The sequence below is a fragment of the Camelus dromedarius genome, chromosome 17 (genome assembly GCF_036321535.1).
Source record: "Camelus dromedarius isolate mCamDro1 chromosome 17, mCamDro1.pat, whole genome shotgun sequence".
In the NCBI taxonomy this organism is placed as follows: domain Eukaryota; kingdom Metazoa; phylum Chordata; class Mammalia; order Artiodactyla; family Camelidae; genus Camelus; species Camelus dromedarius.
The window spans coordinates 23,691,253-23,713,937 of record NC_087452.1 but is presented as its reverse complement, the minus strand read 5'-3'; the positions used below and the strand labels follow the sequence as shown (position 1 = coordinate 23,713,937).

Below are 22,685 nucleotides of genomic sequence, written 5' to 3'. Positions count from 1 at the left end.
GTTGATACTCACATTTACACATCAATCTGCAAATTCCTCATCCTATGCTTATTACCCGTTCGACACATACACTCACATACGCACATCACACACTTACATACATTTTCTAGTAACCAGGCAAGCCTGCCCATTAACACAAATCTGCAGGAAATCCCACTTGGGGCACATCTTTGAAATCTCTTACTTTGAAAAAGACAGAACGTTGTCCTTTCTGGTGAGACACTCACCAAATCCAGGGGAATTCTGTCTGTATGTGACGCGTGATGTAGAAGTGGAAATAATTCCCATCAGTATTTTTAGGTACTTTTATTTAAAAAGCTGTAGATGATTTTTGTGTTTGGAGAAATCCAAGATGCGTAAGCTGGGACCACCTGAAGATCTGTTTTAATACGCAGGGCTCTTAGACTGACTACAATATATATCGATAGATACACATAAAGTGTACGTGTGCACGCATTCTATGAGTGTGTACACATGCACGCTGGTATGTGTATGCCTCACGTATATATACAGACAGTATGTTTAATAAAAGCTTTTGCAATTGTACTTTAACATGCAACCATTTAAAGTAAGCAGGTTAAGTTCCCTTCAATCTAGAACGTTTGATCTTCCAATTAACCCATGTAGCCAGACTTTTCATTTCTTATTAATTAGCTGCAATCCCATGATCTGCAGATCGAGCTACTTTATTGAGACACGATTCTATTTTCCTCTCCACTTGCACTGCTAACTCACTAGCTGAGTAGTTAAAAATAAAAAAAAAGATCCTAAAAGCAACCTCTCTGAGATGTTGTCTTTAAAGAAAATATTGTGCAAAATCCTTGAGCACCTCCTCCCTCCCTCCTCAACAGAGTTCAAGGAGAAATTTGTGTTTAGAAATGATTTTTCTTTTTCTTTTTCTTTTTTTTTTTTTTTTTGGTCACTTCGGCTGTCTGGAAACAAACTGCAATATTCTTATCACCCAATGTTATACTAGCTGGAGCACTGATGAAGGAGAATTAAAAATACAATATACTTAGTTAACATTTCATACAACAGAATTGAAGCTCATAACATAGAAAAAAATTGTCATGCAAAATGTTATGCAACAATGTTATTTTGTGCTGACATTGAGATTTGAAAATGTTGCATATGTCAGACATCGCTAGACAAAAAAAAAAAATGTGGACATTTGGAAATAAATGCTCTCTTTTTGAGTCTCTCAAAACCTACGGTGTCAAACTCGAGAGTCTGAGCCTCAGGTTAGTATTCTACACAAAATTTCCAGAGAAATGAACAAAAAAGCAAACTAAACTAGAAAGCTGTCGAATAAAGGAAAGGTAGAAGTTTACGGTACTTGATTTTGGCCTAGGCATGCCTTTGAGCCTCTGATATAACATGCTGGTCTGCGTTTGGGTGGGTGGAGGAGGCCCAGGAGGTGACGGGGGAGCTGCTCGGGTAGGTGGAGAGAGATGGTAAAAAAGTAAAGAGACAAAGTGACTATCACGAAGGGTGACAAGTGAGACGACAAACTCTGAAAAGAACAACCAGACAGGCAAAAATGATAAGACGCGAATGGAGAGCCGTTGCTTTCCTGGCGTGACTGCAATGTGACAGAGGTGTGACGTTGTTTGACAAGGGATGGGACTCTTACCAGCGTCACCAGCACCACCGTGCTGAGACGCTCAGAGGCTGAATGCAAATACGGGATGCCTTTATCCAGATGGATACACATGAATGATGGTGGCAGCACCATAGACGTTTTGTACAATAAAGAACATCTCTGCGTTAATCGCTGCCTCCTCCTTCTGGATGCTCGGAAACAGCCCTTGATGCAGTCACGGTTGGAGGAGCTGGCTTCTCACCCTCCGCCTGCTACTTAACCGTCCAGGCCACCTTGGACCGTCCACTCAAGCCTCTCTGTACTTCAGTTTCCTATTCTGTACATTGAGAATATTAACGTCTTTTTGGTATACCTTGCGGGGCTGCTGACGAGAGCAAACACAGCAGTGCACGGGACGGATCTCGGTAACGCTTAAGGCGCCTGCAAATGTTTATCGTTATCCCTTACATTGTGAGAAGGTGGGAATTAACCGCTTTGCAAGAGCAGATGAAGGGCCGTTATTAGCTCAAGTGAGCCAGGGAATATTCTTGTTCCCTTCGTGGAATTTCAACATGTCAAAATCTGTCATTTCAGGGAGGAAAAAAAAAATGTGTGGTATCTGATTGTTTCCAGCTCATTTAATTATTTTTCAATTTGGAATTCTCATGGCTTTTATATTGTGGGTTGAATCATATATAAAAACTTGCCAGCTTATCAAATATGTTAGTTGCTATTCCAAATGTTAGAATACCGTAGTCAGCACTTGACCCATCTGTCATGTGGTTTTCAATATCAGCGCAGCAAACATCCTATAACAATAGCCTCTCCTTCCACACAGGCGCTGAGCGCCATCGGCTTCTCCAATTCTCTCTCTTTAATGCGTGTCTTATTAACCTTGGACCTGGCCCTCTCTAATGGTTCTCATTTGTAAAGCGACCTGAGGGGTGAGGGGGGCAAACTCCGTTGCCAAGTTTGCTTCTTGGTTTCCTTGAATTTTCAACTGGGAAAATGAGTTTTACTGCAGGCGTATAGGAAATGCAATTCTAGCAACATTAATTAAAAAAAGAAACAACATGAGAAATAAGGATAAATGTAGTATTCTGTCAAAACCCTCTATGAAAAGCAAAAGTTGATGGCATCCTTTTCTTGTGGGATCATCTCAATGTTTTAAATCAAGGACTAAAAAAAACCCAAAAAACATTATGTACCCGACTCCTCTTACTTAAATCTTTTGTTTGGGAAAGATCAGAATTTGGGAAAAATCAATTTTAAATGACAGCTCTATAAAGGAAGGCAACTACTAACCCTTTCTTTATAAAAAGGTAGTCCACATTGTATGTTTTGTTAAGATCTGGTTTTCCACCTACAGCTGAGCGGACAGTTAGGTACCTCTCCTGGCTCTTTCGATGAGTGTGTGTTATCTGAGCGTGCAATTCTCACGCAAACTCCTCATTTACTCTTGCCCAGATAACGGCACCCGTGTAAACCACTTAGACTGGTGCTTTATAAAACAATGAAATATCCCCACGCTGATCTATAACCGACGAGGCAGCAGATACACATTTCAGCTCAATGGGTCTTGATGAGAGTTCGTAAAGGGATTCCCTCCTGCCAACTGTCTGTCCAGAATTCTGACAGTGAGGTTTGCCACCACAGAAAAACAAGCTCCCTGTTTTTTTTTTTTTTTCCCTCACAGAGCAAAACAAAAACATCATACCTTGGTTTCCAACTTCATTTACCCAATTACCATTGCTCATGTTTACACAATTAAATCTGCTTGGCTTCCAGAGAGAGAGTTAAATGTGACTGCAGAAAAATAAAAAGAGAATTCCTCTGCATGCTCAGCTAAGCCAAGGAAGAGAAGCATCCAGGAGCCAGAGACTCTCCAATTAGCCCTTAAATAACCTGACCATCTCTGGTTCCAGCGAGAGAACTGCCAGTCTCTGAAATACCCCATGAGAGATGGATGCGGTTGATGGGAAGCCCACTTACAACCGAGTTCCAACCTATTTATGTATGGCTGAAGATGCCAGTGTTTGTATGATGCTATTACTGAAAATAACTAGTCTGGAGGAATTCACTATGATTTGGGGGGAGGGGTAGATAAAAGTAGGAACAGAAAGCTAAGCAGATATTTTCAGAGTACTCTGCCTCCTTAAAATGATGGTTCCGCAGACCAGACGTTTAGCGCGGGGTTATAATTCAACATAATTTCTTCAGTGGGGACGTCTACCACATGTACTGATCCCCTTTGCGTCTTCATCACTCCCTTTCAGAAGACTCCATCGTTAGGACAGCGTAACGTAGATCGTAATAAAGACTGGTGGATGAATAGTGCACTGTTTTCTCTACGCTTTTCACTGCCACCGTCTTTGTCTCTTCCCCATAAGCGCACGGGTGGCATGGCCCGTCCATCCTATATCCAATGTGTCTCTGGATTTTATCTCCCTCTGTTCGGGATCGTGTGCCTACACTCTTGCCGAGGGAGCAGACATGCAACTCAAGTCTTATCATCTCCATCTCAACTGTTGCTAAAGACTCCACACCAGCCTTTAGCTCCCTCCCTTCCCTGCAGTTCATCGTTCATGCAGCAGCCACAGTGATCTCTGTAAAGCACCCGTCAGACCCCTGCTCAAAAGCCTTTAAGAGATGTCCACCCCCACCTGCTTCGTAACAAGACTTATGCCTTCATAGCAAAGATTCAGCTTCTCTGTTCATACCTCTTCTTGAGCACTTATGGCCCCTCAAAAAGAGCTAATTATATGCATGCTTGTCTCCCCAGTGGATTCTGTATTTCTAGGGGCTAGAACAGAACCTTGCCCAGGGCCGGTCCTCAAATATTAGTGGATGGAAATCCTCAGTGGGTCCTGCCCAGTACTGTGCTTCCATGGAAAACCAAATACTCTGTACTTGCAACACGCATAAAAACTATACAGCAACTTTTCTCTCTCACCCAGAGCCCGCGGTTACTTAACAAAGGTATTAAGCTGAATTCCTGAATAGCAAACATTCTAACTTAACCTGCCAAACCAGAGAAGAACTTCAGGCATCTTCATGCAATGAAAAAATAATTTAAGGTCATTAAAATTCTTTGTACTTAAATAATATCCATGAAAAAGAAAAACGCTATTATATGATTTTTTTCTTCTCCAATTTGGTACCTTTGGATCTCGAGTCAGATTTTGTCCTTGAAACTGAGCTGCTGTACCTAAGAAAAGTAAGCTTAATTCTGGATAGACACAGTAGTGGACATCTGTTACTCTTGTATGTGCGGTCATCTTGCTCAGGAGAACAGCCTCTCTTCCACCCCACGTGGCTCTAGTGGGAATGCCAAACAATGAACCCTAGAGGGGAAGTCATGTGAGCCCACCTACGGCAACCTCAGTACCCTGCACCATCATGGGTACTATGATTGGCTCAGGAATGAATATGTGACCCAAACTGGGCCAATGAGACCCTTCACTGGAATTTTCTACAGTTTCTTAGAGAGGAAAGCTCCTTTTCCTGTAGGGTCATCAGCTAGGAAAAAAGCCTGGTGCTGTCAGATACAAACTACTGTATATAAAAGAGCTAAACAACATGGTCCTACTGTATAGCACAGAGAACTACATTCGATATCTTATAATAACCTATAATGAAAAAGAATCTTAAAAAAGATTATGTATATATATGAATCACTGTGCTATACTCCAGAAACTAACACAACATTGTAAATCAACTAAACTTCAAAAAAAATTTTTTTTTTACATAGAAAAAAACCTGGTGCTATCTGTGGCTATGTTGATCCTAGCCATGACCCCCAGTCACATTAAAGAAGCCTGTCAGCAGTTGGAGAGATCAAAACACACAAAAAGTCTTTGTGTCTGAGTCCACTTCCTCCATACATTTCCCAGCTACACAGGCCAAAAATTACCTTCTCTTGCTTAAACTATTTAAGGTTGTGTTTTTTTGTTATTTGTTTTTGTTTTTTGCTTGTCACTTGCTATAGCAAGAATATTGATTTAACAGTACTACTAAATGTCTACCTAGTTCCCAAATAAACTTTCACATGTATGGCCACAAGCTCTCTGGGGCAGGATCCTGGGGCATCTGGAAGGATGATGAGCAGAGACAAACACTTCAACAAGGTAAGGAACACGTTGGGGAATCAGCCCTTGACCTCCATGACATCCTGCTCCCTGCCATGCATCAAAGACCCCAGCGTAGGTGAAGTCCCCTGGTGCTGCCTTCCTGCAGCATCCTGCATTTCCCTCCACAGCACAGCCACCGGAATGAAATGACTTGCTTTATGCCTGTGTTCTCCACTTTACTGCAAGCTCCCCCCCAAGGGTAGGGGCCTCGACTGCCTTTCCTCATTGCTCCCTTCCCTGGTGCCTGGCACGGCTCCTGGAACTTAGTGGGTATTTAACAAACATACATGCAACTAGATTGCAATATTTCACTTTGAAATTTAGGATAGAAAGATAAATCAACTGCTCCCTATATTCCGCTGACATCCCGATTACAATCCCTGTATCAGCATCGGCAACACCTGGGAGCTTGTCAGAAATGCAGATTTCCAGGCAAGTCAAAATCTACATTTTAACAAGATCCTCATTAAATTTTGAGAAACATTGTTTTCTATTCCATTTCTGAAATCAAATAATATGTCTATATTGCACATTTGGAATTGGAAGTTTCCTTTTAAATAATAATATGCAAATAATAACATAATTTATATTTTTATAATAACAACATACATAACATTATAGATATAGGTACAAAATAATGAGTGTTCACTATGTGCCAGGCACTGTGTTAAGAGTTTTGTGTGGAATCTGTCTTTTAATTTTTGCAACAACCCTTTGGGAGGGGGAACCATGATTATTAGCCCCTCTTGCCGAAAATAAAAGTGAGACTTAAAGACGTTTTTAAAAAACTTATGGGAGCCGAGATTGTGATTTAAATTTTTGATATAACAAATCTCAATTGCTCGGGCTGGCCCTGGGGTGCCATTTTCTTGGAGCTGTACATACAGAATTCTAGTATATGGATGCTGGACACCTTTAGCTGTCATACTGGAAACTCAGGCCAGTTAATGGATTGGGAGTGGGGCCATTATCTCTTGGCTGAAACAGAAGGCAGCCCAGTGAGGGGGCGGGGGTGGCTGAAGGCCCTGAAGAGTGTGCAGGACCCCAGACTAGAGTCACTCACTGCCCATCTTAACCTGAAACTGTCTTCTTCTGCGTAAGCCTTGGTTTCCCCATCTATCAAATGAAAGTTTGGGATTAGGTGACTGAGAAGCCCCTTTTTGGCCTTATAATTTTATCACTAATAATCACAATTATTTCATAGTATAGAGGTTCAAAGTGTGGGCTTTGGAATTAGGCTCGTGTTCCAATTTTGTCTCTGTCACTGACCAGCTGTGTGACCTTGGGTCCAGTCACTTAACATCTATTTCCATTTCTCCGTATTTCTATAGACGAAAGAGTGATTTCTTATTTCATGGAGTGTAAATGGATGCATCTTACATTTGATGGTGTGTCACAGTTTAGTTGGCAGCATTGCTTTATTCTTAGGGGTACATAAGTTAATGGGGCATCTCACAACTGATGGTTTTTGGAGTCAATGAAATATTGTAATAAATTCATATACTAAAGATGGTAATAAAACTCATAGAACTGTTGTGAAAATTAAATGACATTCATGTATCTGCTTAGCTCATACTATATTCTCTTTTTCAGGGGTGGGTGGTAATTTGGTTTGTTTATTTATCTTAAAGGAGGTCCTGGGAATTGAACCCAGGACCTCATGCACACTAAGTGCACTCTCTACCACTGAGCTATTCCCTCCCCATAAATTCTCAATAGATGACAGTTGTTATCATTAGCAGCAGCAGCAGCAGCAGCAGCAGCAGCAGCAGCAGCAGCAGCAGCAGCAGCAGCTTGTCTTTTTTTCTGGTAGAAGAGACACTAGTTTCATATTTATCGGTTCATGGCGTATTTTTAACGCATCCTCTTTTTCTCCGAGATCTTCCTTTGTGACAGTATTTGAAAATGTTTCTCCTTGCCTTCCTCACTTTTTATAACGTATAGATGAGGTACTAGTCTACAAAATAATGTGGGCTTGGAAACCCTGATTTATGTATCATAAAACAAGAAGGATGAAAAGAGGAACCTTTAGTCCCTCGTGTATGAGACAAGTGCGAGATGGTCTTTGTGTTCGGTTGGCCTGGATCCTGCTGAGATGGGATTTGCCCTCACGGGCCTCTTGCGTGGGGGGCTCCACGCTGTGTGTTGTGAGTATGGCAAGCTTGGCTGTCTCTTGTTCTCCTTCAGCTGGAATTGGACCTAGAATTTTGATGGAGAGAGGGAAAGATACAGAACCTCAACATTACAGCATCTGCTGGCAAGTCCTTTGGATGGATTGGACCTGCTCTAGAAGGCTTCCCTCAACTGGGGAGAAAAAAAAAAGTCTCAGTTCTCTGGCCATCTCAGGGAATCTCAACTGCCCTCAGGAAGACTTCCCAGTGGAAAGATCTTGGCAATTATCTGGTCCCAGAAAAGACCGCTCTGTTCTTTGGTGGTCTTCCTGGATTAAAAGTTGTAAGTATTTTTGAGTTTATCCACTGAGTGAAAGGATATTGTCCAAGTGCCATATGGTGGAAAGAGACCAAAAAAAAAAAAAAAAAAAAAAAAAAGCATGGTGTTTGTATTTAGAATGATCTGGGTTCAAATTCTGCTTGAGAATGTCACTTACCCTTTCCAAATCTCAGCCCCCTCATCTGTAAGAGGGGCAATAATGAAGCCTTCTCTATGGAAATAAGGGAAAGACTGAATCAGGCCCTCCAGGTAAAGTCCTCAGCACAGTGCTTGGGCCCATAGGTGTCCTACCTATATCTGTCTGAATGCCTGCCTGCCTGTCTGTTCTGTCTGTCTGTCTGTCTGTCTATCTATTTATCAATCCATCTAATTTAGCAAATCCTTGCCGTATTTCAAGTTCCAGCAGAATTGTTACGATGCTGAGAAAATTAGGCAAGTATTTGGTCAAGAACAGGAGTGTAGACTTTCTCAGAGCTTGCTGGGTTCAGAACGTGTGACAGTTTAAATGGAAATACATTTAAAAGAATAGAATTCATTTGCAGGAGTCACAGCTCTTCTGTAGTAGAGTAACAGCCTTTTGCATCTTTCTGTTTTTTGAGATTCTATCATTGAACTGAACATTTAATTTCTAATAACGCTACCAGACAGAAAGTCTAAGTCCACCAAAATGCCATCTGCAGGGTCCCATAGCCTCTCAAGGCACGGCCTGACTAAAGGACTCCTCAGCGGTCTCTATTCCACCCCAATGTGCACACGAAAGTCCAGCTGTGCCCAGCCACGTCCCACGGTTGGTCTGGCATAGTTATCCATGTATTCACGCTCTGTTCCCTCTATGGAAACTGAAAAGGGAAGGGGAAGGTAAGAAAAAGGATTTAAAGGTCAGGAAAGAAGTGATTATGATTGAGATTGAGATCTACTTTGCCTGGAAGAGGCCTTGGACACACCAAGCTTCAAACCCAGCTCGGCTTGGGCCTTAACTTTGAGGTCAGGTTTTACTCTCTTCCTCCTCCTCCTCAATCCTTTCTCTCCATCCCTGCCAGGATGATTTTTTCCTGGAGCGCAAGTCACCAAGGCGTCCCCTCGCTTAAAGAGCCTTCAATGGTTCCCTGTCACCTATGGAAGGGAGACAAGTGTGATTTTTTTCTTGTGAAAAATCCATACACGTGCAAAAGTTGGTATAGATTCCAGGTGAGGAAACTCTGGGCCATGAGACACAGTCTGAACTCTGTATCACGAAAGCACGTAAAGGCCTCTGAGGTCATGCCTCTGGCCTCTGTTGCCACCATCAGCACCCATTTCTGCCATCATTTCACCCAGTTTTGCAACCACACTGAATTACAGAGTCGTTAAGAGTGTGGCCTCTACCTGGACTCAGATTCTGGTGCTCCCACTTGCTTTTCTAGGAGCATGTTATTTAACCTCTCCATACCTCAGTTTGCTCATCTCTAAAATGGGAATAATAGTCGCATCTACCTCATGAGGGGTTTTATGGACTCAAAAGGATTAAATGCATGAACGCATGTCAAGTACTTAGAGTTGTGTGTGGTCTGAAACACACACTGCATAAGCTTTAGCTGTTTTTTACGAGCTCTACGGTTTTAGGTATTTGCACACGCCACTCTCTTTATCTACGACACCTCTCCTCTTTCCAATCCCATCTCCCTTTCACCGATTCTACCTTATCTTTCAGGATGCAGCTCAAGCTTACCACCCTCGTGAAGGCTCCCATGGCTTCCTGACAGTGCCCTCTTAGACATAACTCTGCCGATCGGTGTCGCTGCGTACTGAATTTGCAATTCACACTTTTTCACCCGCTTACACATATGCTCCAGCTATTTCCCTCTTGTTCACACAGTCCCTGGCTTTTACCCCTGTACTTGGCATATGGTAGGCTCCCACTAAGCACCTGTCTAATGAATGAATGAATGAATGAATGAATAAATGAGTGAATGAATAAACAACGTCCCTTCCAAGGAGAGAAAGGCTTGTATGTCTTGAATATAGGTTTGTGGGTCTTCAAATACTTATTGGTAGCCTGGTGCTTGGCCTGTGCTCAAAAATGCTTTCTGAATTGATCTGAAATACGTTCAACTTTGATTAAATGATAATTATCTTGAGAATCCTTTAGACCTTAAAGCAATGACCCATACTAGATATTGATTAAGGTTTTAAGTTAAGAGCTCTCCTCAGAAGATGCTCAGAAGTTTCAGGACCAAACGAGAAGAAAATACCCAAAGCCAGAGAACTTTTAAGAGCTTTCCCCTCAGGAAACTTCCAGCAACGGCCCCTGTCCAGGCACCTAAGCGTGCATCCTTCCTCATCACATGATACACACAAGAACAACACAGACACAACTCCTCTCTGTTTGGCTGATACACATTCATCAAAGAACACAAACTTCTCAATAGGGCAGAAAACAGAAAAAAAAAAAGAAATGAAAAACAAAAAGGCAGATTAATTTGGGTCAGTAACTTTAAAAAACAAACAAAAAAAAAAAGCACGTGAAGCCAAATCACTCGAATCCTGAAACCAAAGAGGAAATGAAGCTCCACAGCAAACCAGAGTTCTGTTCCTTCAAAGCTGAGGCCTTTACGAAATTCTGCTCTAGGAGGTCAACATCCAATGGGCATGAGATATAGTGAGACAGCACAAATTAACTCCTTAAGGATTCTTGCAACTCCACATCAGTCTTTGGGAGCACATACGTTAAGGAGCTATTGAAAAACGGAAACAAAACAAAAACCGAATATAACTCCACAGTCCTGACAGTTTATAATGCATAGACAATGGGTTCACCTGCGTCCTTCTGATTCTCTATTTGAAAAAGAGAGCACGACAAGGAGAGAAGAGAGAGAGAGAAACAAGAACACATATGCAGGATTAATGAGCAAGTGAACCCAAATGCCCCCCACCTTCTGTGTGATACATGATATTGGAAAGAAAAAGTTGCCCTTGGGGGTCCCACCGCCCGGAAGTGTGGGGGCCAGCAAAAAAAAGTCTCCTTCACAGAGGTGGAAAATGCTGCACAAATAGAAAATTAGTAAAATTAAGTTTCATGTGAAATCAAGCTATGAAACATACATGAACCATCCAAGTGACAATTAAGTCATATGTTCTAGCCAGAGCTTTGAGGACGAGGACAAGTCAAAAATCTCCAGAAAGAACAAGGAAAAGCTTCCCAGCTTGAGAGAGAACAGACAGGAGGCGCAGAAGATCTAATTTTGACAGAGAAAGGACCACCTTGTGTGATCTTATACCCACGATAGTTGGACATCTTAAATCATGGAAAAGAAGGCACGGGTTTGCCCCCCAACTGTCCTTTATCTGACACCTGACACATTGCTCCCCACCTAGCTGCTACCTTTTGATTGTGTACCAGTGACAAGCACTTTACAGATTGGGGTTACACACAAGCAAAGTAAAAATGCATTCAGGTCACAGACAGAGAATAACTGAAACACTTAACAGACAAATCTGAGTTGATCACAAACAAATGGCGTAATTGTCTAACCTGTGTTAGGCTGATAAAAAGTGACTGGACTTCTCACACTGGGTTTCACAGACAGAATCAACAGACAAGCCAATGCTAAAAAACTTGAAGCAAGGAGAGTGAGTTGGTTTGGATCTGGATTTTCTTGAAATAATGAAAACAGAAGGAGTGAAGACAGCATGGCGAGGAGGTGGTAGGTACTCACGAATGGTTAAATCCATCACTTGGGAGGCCAAGCAGAAGACAGGATGCTCATACATTTCTCTCTTTTTCCCTATAAAAGAGGATTTGGGCATGCAAGAGGCTTAGGTCAGAGGTAAAGAGGTCAAAGGTCATAGGTTAGAGGAAAACGTTACATTAGCTCAAAGGAAAATAGCCACAGAATATTTTGGGATAAACACAGGATAAAAGAAAAAGGAGTTTCAAAATTGGAGATCTACTGGATTAACCATTCAGCATGCCGTGAGTCACGAGAGAGATTGTGACCATGATTTTACACGTCTCTTTAGAATTATTTGCAAGAATACAATGACCAAAAACATCATGAATAAAGGGAAACAGAATTTCATTGATCGAAGGCTCCAAGATACTAAGGATTTCAGACTTTAGTATCTAAGGCTCTTGAGGTATTTCTTCATAAACATAGTCCCCAGCAATATTACTACAACTTCTTTCCGAAATTCTCAGGGAACTAAGCTGTTAACGGTCACAGAGGGGCTCAAATGTAAAAATGGAAGATTTCTTTTCTGAGGCTGGGACCAGACCCTTCGTAAAAAGGAAGTCGTCTGGTAGTAATATCTTTAAAGCTGCAGTGTCCTCAGCCTATGGTGGACTATGTTCATGAAAGAAAACCTGATACATGCAGCCAGGGGATGTTGGGTTGTCTGAATTAACAATCCCAGCATGCTTTGAAATTGGCGTCACAGCCACTTTTGCAGAGGTAACGTCAAAAAGTGGCTGAGCCAATCACGGACAAGGAAGGAGAGAAGCAGAAGAGAGCAGGTAGTGTGGAATGAGGTACTTCTCTGAAAAGAGAGTTGGGGAAAAAAAATAAAAAAGATTGGTTTCTTCAAAGAATCCCCAGACCTAAAAGTCACAGTGCAGAAGATAATTAACACAACCAAGAAGAATTGAGGCACAAAAGGAAATTACAGACCAGCTGATCTACTTTGGAAATGAATGCATTTTTACTTACAGATCTTAAAGTTTGTTTTTGGATATATTTATCTGAAAGAAGAGAGCAGATCTTACCAAAAGCCTAGTAATAGCTAGACCAAGACCTACGTACGAGGCAGCAGACATGGCGACCGAACGTTTCTTGATCCTATCCCATCTCTGGCCTTGCCTAGAATTATTTAGGTGCCTGGTGGACTTTACCAAATACAACCAATCATTATGTCCTGCGGAGGCAAATGCTGGAATAATTAGTTGCTAACGTAGCCCTGTAACGATCTTCTTGTTCCTCTATTTTTGTCACTCATTACCAAGTCAAGAGTTGATAAACATCCTTTTGGTGCCCAATTCTTAAGTGTTTCTCCCTGGATGCATAACAATGAATTCATTACCACTGGTACACAATTTGCATCGTCAGACAGACAAAATTGAGAGAGGGAGGACGCGTAATGTACGAAACACTGCGAATTTGACATGATCTTAACCTAATTCTCCAAGGAAACGAGGACTTCGGCAAGGTAAGTGATGCGGTTTGGGGAGGTGATTAGGTCTCTTATTTTTATTTTTTAATTTTTCCCAGTCATGTCCTGAAGGCAGACAATGGGCATTTGCTGGTTTTAGCTGGGTGATTCCACATGTGAGAGAACATCAGATTCCAGAATACGGACACATTGAGTTGTGCACACAGAACTTCCACATTTATACAACTTACACCACCGGTCAAGTTGGGTGTGGCTTTCAAATCACCCTATAGAAGCCAACAGGGTAACAATGAAAAGTGATTAATACCTTTGCAAATGAATAGGTCCCAAAGAACCGTATCTTCTCAAGTAGAATGGACTCAAAGTGCCTTTGGGCGATTGCTCGGTCATCAGTGACCGCTTGCCTAAAACTTGAGAGGGCAGTGATGACACCCATCCTGGGTTTGGAGTAACGAGAATGAACACGATCTAAAGCGAACCAGGAGCCATCAGAGACAGCTGGATACTAACCTGCCAGCAAGCCTGAAAAGCTACCAAAAGATAAGATACTTTCAAGGGGCAAGAAGAGGGTTAAGCAAAATCTTGATGCTGCTTCCTTCAATTCTTATTTCACTTCCAATGCTATCAACAGCGGACAAGCAAATTATTTTGTTTTCCTCTCTTTAAAGAAGGTAGCAATCCTACAGAACTCTGTCAGAGGAAAACATTAGCCACAGAGCAAAGTTAGGGCCAACGTAGACTCTTTGAAGGGATCTTAATTAACTGCTAACATCCTATATTCAATCTTCTTCCCTACAGAGACTGTCTCCTGAGCCCCTGCTCTTTCATTCATCTATCTGGCCACAGCCAAGGAAGCGATCACATTTCAAGGACTTTCAAGTTGCAGCTTAACATACTCAGATGGACCATTGCTTGCTGGTGCCCGTCAGAAAAGAGAGAGACTTCCCCAGGGAGGCATAACAAAATTTAAATGGAAAATTGGGGACAGAGTCGGGGGGGGCCTTACCTTCGATTTTGGCATACTCGGATAGCCGAGAATAGTTGACTAAAGCAGCCTGCTCTAAACATTTACGGATGACTGTTTTTACCTCCTCTTGTGGCGCTGGGGTTACAATGTCTTTCATCAAAACCTGCAGGTGGAAAAACAAAGTCAGCAAGATGGTTCAACCAAGTGTGTTACTCATTTATACTTCTTAAAGAATTCAACTGAAAATTCGTTGTGGATGCCTCCTTGCAACTTAATTGACCAACAGCCATTGCTAAAGAGAAAATTTTAAAAAATCCAATGCAGAGTTAGGATGTCAAAGCCTGTCCATGAACCAGGGAAGGGTGAGGGACGGATCTTCAATATATCCTAACTATTCTTCATTTTTATTCTGATATTTGATGATCGGTAAACAAATCCTTTAAAAATACAAACCAGGTCATTCAACCACACTATTTCATGATAATTATGTTCATGTCTCTGTGTATATGTCATCTGCCTTTTACTTTCCTTCTTACCCTTTCCAAGAGTGAGAGAGTAGCTTTCAAAGCACCTTCAGGTCGACCAAACGGAAAGCAATACCTAAAAAAGACAGAAGAAAATTTCAGGTTGCCCAGATCGATCGCATGTTAGCATATTTCGTGCAATTTGATCCCTATAGCAACTCTCTCTGAGGAACAGAAAGCGCTTTTTATTTTGTCACGTTGTGTTATGTTAATCTGAATTCACACCATATATGTGTGTATATAATGTATATATGTGTATGTGTGAATAATGACTGAAGAGAGACTCCACAAATGTCTGCAACAGAAAAGAATATTTCAAGTGATGACATGAGTCTCTGTTTAGATTTCTGTTGTGAAGGAAAAGCATTTGTTAGCTCAAATATAAATTTATATATTATTATTGAGACCAGCATTAAAACAATATTAGTTGAAACAGGCACAAATCCAAACACACTTACTTAAATCCCCACCCCCAAAATTAAGATAGGAAATAAAAGAGTGTATTTTGAGCAAATTCGTGATTCTACTAATTGCCCTTCCTTGATGGTAGGTTTTAATTGTTATTCGATCTTTTGTTACTGGCAATGAACGTTGAATACAGTGTATGGCCAATAAAGATTTATCCAGGAGGTTTTTGATGGCACAGACATAGAACCGTATCAGGTACCACTGAGAGTTCTAATGACTATTTCAGGCTGTCACAAGCCCTTCGGGACACTCCCCCTTGTGGCACAAAGGGGGCAGGATGGTCTGTGGACACCCAGAATATTCTGTGTATGCATCTCACTTCTTCCACTTGCTGGCTGAGTGGCCCGGGGCAAGTTACTTAACCTCTCTCAGCCTCAGTTTACTCCTTTTAAACTGGAGATTATAATAACTACCTTAAAAATTGTTCTGAGAATTCAAAAAAAAAATGAGTTCTAGTTCTCTAACACATAGAAGGATTTAATAAATAGGAACTACTTATTATGTTATTATAAAAGGTCTTACTATCTATGAGCTCCTATTCCAAGATCTCTAGTCCAGAACCACCAGGGCAGCATTAAAAATGTCTCATTTGCTCTAAGGGAGAAGTGGGCTGTGCTGTGCAAGGCTTAAGCGCTGGGTCTGCTGGCTGCCTTGAGTGTGTCAAGGCTGATGCTCATTTCTTCCTCTGCATAGCCAGCTAGTCCTGTTTCCAGGTAACGGAGAAGGTGGAGATGCTCTTCTGGGTACCACTGCCTTCCTTCTCTGTTCAAGTGAATTGATTCACAGGATTTTGCACTGTTTTGTTTGGAAGCCTTGAAGAAGCATCACATCCAATGTTGCAGTAGATTCTTTTAGACTGATTGATGATTGGGGTCAGCTTATACAAGGAGGGCTTTGTCCTTTCAGTGGAAATAAAATGACCTTAAGATTTCCTAGTCTCCTGGCTATTGGGGAACCCTGTCTTGGTTTGCTTTTTCATTCAGCTATTTCTAACTATCAGTGTGTCCCTGATAACTTTACAGTTTTAGCAAATCAAGCCCTTAATTTGCCCTTTCCCAGTCTCACCCTCCTAAAAAGCCCTTTCGCCCCAGATCCTTACCTAAAATGTGTTATCTGATTTTCCAGCAGGATGCGGAGTCTCTCTTTGATTTCTTCAAAACGTTCCTTTTCCTCAACAGTCACAGTTCCAATCCCATCAGGCCTGAAAGAAGACATGTCATGAGGTGACGGGAACCTCATATGCTGACACCATCAAATCAAACCTCTAGCAGGAGGAAACTGTCCATTTTAGAAGAACAACTCCAATGATCGATGTGACCTTAGGAGAAGTCCTGCTTTTCAGTGCCGGCGACTGGAGGGGATGGGGTATTCTGAGGTTATCGTTTGAAGACATTTGCAGAACTGTCGCTCATTTACTGTGAAATGGTAAAATGTACAAAGTGGTGGCTTGCAGGTTAAATCCAGCTTCTAGACCTCTTCCGTTTGGCTCACAGCTTCTTAAAATTTTGAACTGCTTGCCAACATTTTTTAAATTAGGAAAGTTTTTATAATACAAGTCTCTTGAAAATTTGGAACAACTGGCATTAATTGGCAAGCAGCAACAAGCAGCCTCTTTCTTAGCTGAGGCAGGCACTCAGCAGGTCCACACCTCTAGTTTGCATCACCTGCCTGTCTTGTAGGTGCTTAGACCTGGGACTCCTGCATTATGCACACAAACTCCTATGAAAACCAGGCGTCTTGTGAGTGTTTATCCTTCCCAGAGCTAAATGTTATTAAATGACTCAATTTCCAGCTTACAATTACAGATGTTCAGATTAATTTAAGTACTCATGTATTAACTGAAGAACAAATTACAAGACACTGTAAAAATTATAAAACATTGATGAAAGAACTTGAAGAAAACACAAATAAATGGAAAGAGATCTTGTGTTCACGAACTGGAAGAATTAATTACATTAAAATGGCCACTCTACCCAAAGCCACCTTTGAGCTCTATGCAATCTCTATCAAAATTCCAATGGGATTTTTTTTTCCCACAGAAATAGAAGAAAAAATACAAAAATTTGTATGAAACCACAGAAGACCCAAATAACCAAAGCAATTCTGAGAAAGAAGAATAAAGTTGGAGGCATCATATATTCTGATTTCAAACTATATTACAAAGCTGTAGTCATCAAAGTGGTATGGCACTGGCATAAAAACAGATACATAGATCAATGGAACAAAACTGAGAGCCCAGAAATAAACCCTTGCATATATAGTGAACTAATGTTTGACAAGGGAGATAAGAATACTCAATGGAGAAAGGACAGTTTTTTCAATAAATGGTGTTGGGAAAACTGGATATGTACATGCAAAGGAATGAAATTGGACCCTTATCTTACAACACTCATAAAAAAGAACTGGAAATGAATTAAAGACTTCAATATAAGACCTAAAACTGTAAAAAAAAAAAAAAACCTAGATGGAAATATAGAGGTAAAGTTCTTTGACATTTGGTCTTGGCAATGATTTTTTTGGATAGGACACCAAATGCAAAAGAAGAAAAGCAAAATAGAAAATGAGACTACAGCAAACTAAAAAGCTTTTGCACTGTGCAATAAAAACACAACGTATGGGATGAGAGAAATATTTGCAAACCACCTATCTGATAAGGGGTTAATATTCAAAATATAGAAGGAATTCATAAAAAAATAGCAAAAAAAAAAAAAAACTCCACTCCAAATAATTTGATTAAAAATGGGCAGAGAATATAGACATTTTTCCAAAGAAGACCTATGAATAGCCAACAGATCCATGAAATGATGCTCAACATCATTAATCATCACAGAAATACAAATCAAAACCACAATGAGATATCACCTGTCAGAATGGCTGTTATCAAAACAAAAAGATATGAAACAAGTGTTGGTGAGGCTGTGGAGAAAAATGAACCCTTGTGCACTGTGGGTGGGAATGTAAACTGCTACAGACACTATAGAAAATGGTATGGAGGTTCCTAAAAAATCAAAAATAAAATTGCCAAGTGATCCAGCAATCCCCCTTCTGGGTATATATCTGAAAAAAAAAAAAAAAAAAAAAAAAGGAAATCACTATCTTGAAGATATATCTGCACCCCCATGTTAACTGCAGCAATGTTTACAACAGCCAAGGTAGGGGAACAACCTAAGTGTCTATTGACAGATAAATTGATAGAGGAAATGTGATATATACACAATGGAATATTATTCAGCCATTAAAAAGAAGGCAGTCTTGTCTTTTGTGATGACATAGACGGACCTTGAGAGAATTATACTAAGTGAAATAAATCAGACAGAACACTGCATAATGTCACTTATATGTGACATCTAAAGAAGCTGACTCATAGAAATGGAGAGCAGAATGGTGGTTGTCAGGGCTGGGGAGTGGGTGAAATGGAGAAATGTGGGTCACAGTGTGCAAATTTCCAGCTATAAGAGGAGTAAGTTCTGGGGCTGTAATCTACCATATGGTGACTGTAATTAACAGCACTATATTATTTACTTGAAATTTGTTTAGAGAGTAGATCTTAAATGTTATCAACACATACACACACAAGGTAATTATACTTGGGGGTATAGGTGACTATTATGGTAATCATCTCAATATATACATGTATCAAATTACCACATTGTACACCTTAAACTTACATGTGGTATATGTCAATATCCCAATAAAGGCAGAAAAAAGAATAGGATATTTTCCAATCTCTGAAATGAACTATTGCTCAGCTAATGAACAGAATGACCCTACCGTAAATAAGTAACTTTCAGCTTCACTATAGTAATCTCATGTTTCTGAATCACCCTTAGGTTCACACACATTTTCCTCATTTCCTTCGGCCCATTCAAGTTGAAAATACAAAGGAAGGCTGCATATTTATAGCCCAAATTGATCTGTGCCAAATTAGACGTGGGATAATCTGACCCATTCAAAGACTTCAGCTCCCCAGATCTTGTAGTGACTTGTTTTGACTACTGGCTGAGCCAGTTTGCAGATTGGTGCGTCACCATGAAACTTCTATTGGAACATTCTTCAGTTTGCAAATGCAAGTCATCTTGAGACCAAACAAATGGTCTTATTTATAGGCCTTCTCAAGAATCCAGCATAAGTTGGGAAAATCCTGTATACTAGACCAGTCTGACTGCACAAAAGACTTGGCAAATCATAGCACTGTACCTCCTGTTAGGGGTTTATTGGTCAGCTTCCCTTCTTCTTAAGTACTAAAAATGCCCTACTTAAAAAATAGGAAAACTTCCCCTCCTCCATTTGGTAGAAAATATTCCTGAACAGTAAAAACCTTACAGTCCACTTCTTCACCCCCTCTTGAACTTAAAGGCAAAATGGTAAATATCAGGGATGCTACTGGAATTAACTTATGTGTTTTTTTTTTTTCCAGGAAAAATCTCATATGTTAATTTATAAAATTTATTTAAAAAAAATTTTTTTAAAAACATGAACTGTCCACAAAGCTGTAGTTAAATCTCAGGACGAATTCATTGGCTCCCACAAAATATATGTGACACTGTCTGTGGTAACGTCTCCTGTTTCTGTAACCATCTACAACTTCCCTTTAGCTGTGGCTTCTGGATTTTGTTTACACACAAGCCATCTTGCTAATGCACTGAACGCACGTTTCTACAATTGGTGTGTGTGTGTATGTACACCATCGATTTGAGGGGGCAAAAAAAAGAGCCATTTTAAGCATTTTGTTTCTTAGCAGGGAATTAACCCAGAGAAAAATGCTATTAAATATAAGGTACAATTCAGAGAGGAGTTTATAGATCACAGAGAAAAGCCTGAAAACCATGTAACACGGGCAGCCCAGAGATGCTTGTGACCATTATTAGGTCACATTATTTTTTTCTGTGAAGAACATCATTCCTTCCTTATGAAACAAGCCCTCTAAGGCAATTAGGCAATGAGAAGGTAGCTTTTAGACTTGTGTTTTGAGATGATAAAAACTGAACATGTAGTGTGTGCCTGGCCACCTTGCCATTCTCACAACAAAGGCTATTATTCTAAAACATAAAGTTTGGTTGGTTTTTTTTCCCCCTTTTGTTCTGATGATTCACATTTACAATTAGTAAAGGTATCAGATGACAGCTTGCATGTCTCCGTGGGCTACTTTGTGAACACTGTTAACCTCCCTATTCAAAAAAAGGTAAACAACTAAAAATTACTGTCATCTTTTCTTAAATTTGCTTCTTGACTGCCCATGCCAGCATGAACAGTTCCATTTTAAAATAAATGGAACCAGCTAATCTTACGTCTGTAAAACACAAAGTACAGGCTTCACCACCACCACCAACAACAAGAAAACCAGGTGACAAGACACATCACGACTTAGACATCCAACACAGATTTATTTATTTGTAATTGCCGGAAATGTTCTGAAATGATGCTGGTAACAGTGAATATTATTTTACAAACCGAGGAAGAGACGGGCAGGAATAACAATTTATCCAAGATCACAGGCTGTCACTCTATCAATTAGAAAGCAAAAGTACCCTTTGTTAGGGGTCTGATTTCTCATAATTACTACTGAAATTCTCGTCAAACATCAATTTCTTTTCCAGTGACCCCTGTAATTTGCCAATGTAAATTTTACAGGTTTAGGTAGATTTCTATGGGTCTACTAACTGAAAAATCCGGGTTGGATATTTCGGGGAGCTCTGTTCTCACAGAAGCAATGAAATACTTTTTCTAGAACGGTGATTCTCAAACCTGAGTGTGCCTGAGAATCACCTGGAAAGTTTGTGACAACTCAGACTGCTGGACCACCCTGGACTTTCTGATTCAGTAGATCTGGGGTGGGGCCTGAGAACCTGCATTTCTAACAAGCTCTCTGGTGCTGCTGGGTTTGGGGAACCTTCCTTTGAGGAGCTCTGTCTTAGAGCAAGAAAATTCTGGGTGGGTGGGCTGAACACCTTAAAGGATACTTTTGTTTCAGGGCTCCCAATTTCCCCTGGAACAGACTGAACATGGAACCAGAGATCTTCTCTAAGAAGTAATGGTCCACTGTTGAAGCTAGTAATCCATTCCCAAAGTGGCATCTGCACAGTTTCCAAGGTACTATTCTAAGCAGGGCTAGTTGCAAAATAAATAGAATTGTACTGGTGTCTCTCTGAAGCCATGCTTTTGTTTTTCTGTGCTGGAAACATTTGGGGGTTGATTCTATAATTGTCATAAAACTGGCTCCGCATCTTGTTCCTTCCTCAATACTTTTAACACTTAAGGAATCACAAAGAATGAGAGAAGAGGAGGGAAGAAGCTGGAGTTTTAATCCCAGACCGAGATGTGTCTTTACTCGGAGTCACGCCTACGAGCCCTCAGCTCTCTTGTATCCTGAGTGCTGTTTTCTGCTCGTATTTTTACACTTCTTGGGGTCCACTGCCTCTTCCTAACGGCGCTGGAATTTGCTCTGGAGGAAGGACCTGGGCTGTGTTGTGGGTACTCCTGGGGGGAGGGCAGGGGAAATTCAGGTGCCTACTCTCCCACTGTCAATGCTGCAGGACTTCCTACAGGTCAGCCCCTACCTCCCGTGGTCCCTGCACCTCTAAGCTGGTCTAGACACTACACTCAGCTAACTGGACGCTCCTTCCTAGGACCTTTACATCAAGAAAATGATGTGAGGATGAAAGAGACAAGTGGAATTTGCTCATCCCAGCAGTCTGTCCTCATAGGTCAGTAGCTCTTAATCTCTGGCTGTACCTTAGAACAGGAGAGGGAGCTCTGAGAGGTCCCACCCTGAAGCTCTGATTCAGTCTGTCTGTAGTAGGGCCTTCACACTGTCATGTTACAGCTCCCCGGGTTATTCTAACATGCAGGTAAGGGTTGAACCATTGCTCTGGTCCTTTTGTTTATTTTTCCACAGCTGCCTTCAATCCAGTTTTCCCCTCCCTTTCTTTGAGGCTCCTGGCATCGTCCCAATCAACTCCCTTTTGCATAGATTATCCAGAGTCAGTTTTTGGTACTTATAGTGAACTGATGGAAGTTCATAAAGCACACAGCCCCTTTGTTCCCACGCTCCCAATTTTAGTAGAAGCGTTGATGCCTTCGAATCTAGCTTTAGAAACACACACACACACACACACACACACACACACACACACACACACACGGAAGGAAATGTGGTCCCCGGTTGCTGGTTCCACCTAACTGCACACTGGCTAACCACTCACTTCTTGCAGATCATGATCCCGCAAACCTGAGACAATACGCAGGTCAAGTGCAGTCATTTCGGGAGCCCCGTCGCAGACTGGACGCCGGGCCACCTGCAGGCCATCGTCGGAGCCAGGAGCGGGCCTCCCCGGCCACGGCAGACTATATCACATCTGACACGGCGGGCATCTCTGGGATCCACCTTTCAAGTTTTCGGCAAACCGTTTTCTCACTGT

General features: G+C 41.2%; 1 protein-coding gene across 8 annotated transcripts in view; it reads right to left on the bottom strand.

Moving 5' to 3' along the window:
- CADPS (calcium dependent secretion activator) overlaps positions 1-22,685 on the bottom strand; it is a 418,935-nt gene that overhangs the window by 102,943 nt on the left and 293,307 nt on the right. For 4 of the 8 annotated variants that reach the window (XM_064496354.1, XM_064496356.1, XM_064496357.1 and 1 more), the window contains 3 exons: positions 16,367-16,468; positions 14,812-14,875; positions 14,315-14,438 (listed from right to left, as the gene is read on the bottom strand). In XM_064496354.1, the coding sequence (XP_064352424.1) occupies positions 14,315-14,438; positions 14,812-14,875; positions 16,367-16,468 (290 nt within the window). Of the gene's footprint in view, positions 1-10,959; positions 10,978-11,858; positions 11,928-14,314; positions 14,439-14,811; positions 14,876-16,366; positions 16,469-22,685 lie in introns of all 8 variants that reach the window. The other 4 variants (XM_064496353.1, XM_064496355.1, XM_064496358.1 and 1 more) reach the window with 2 other exon arrangements.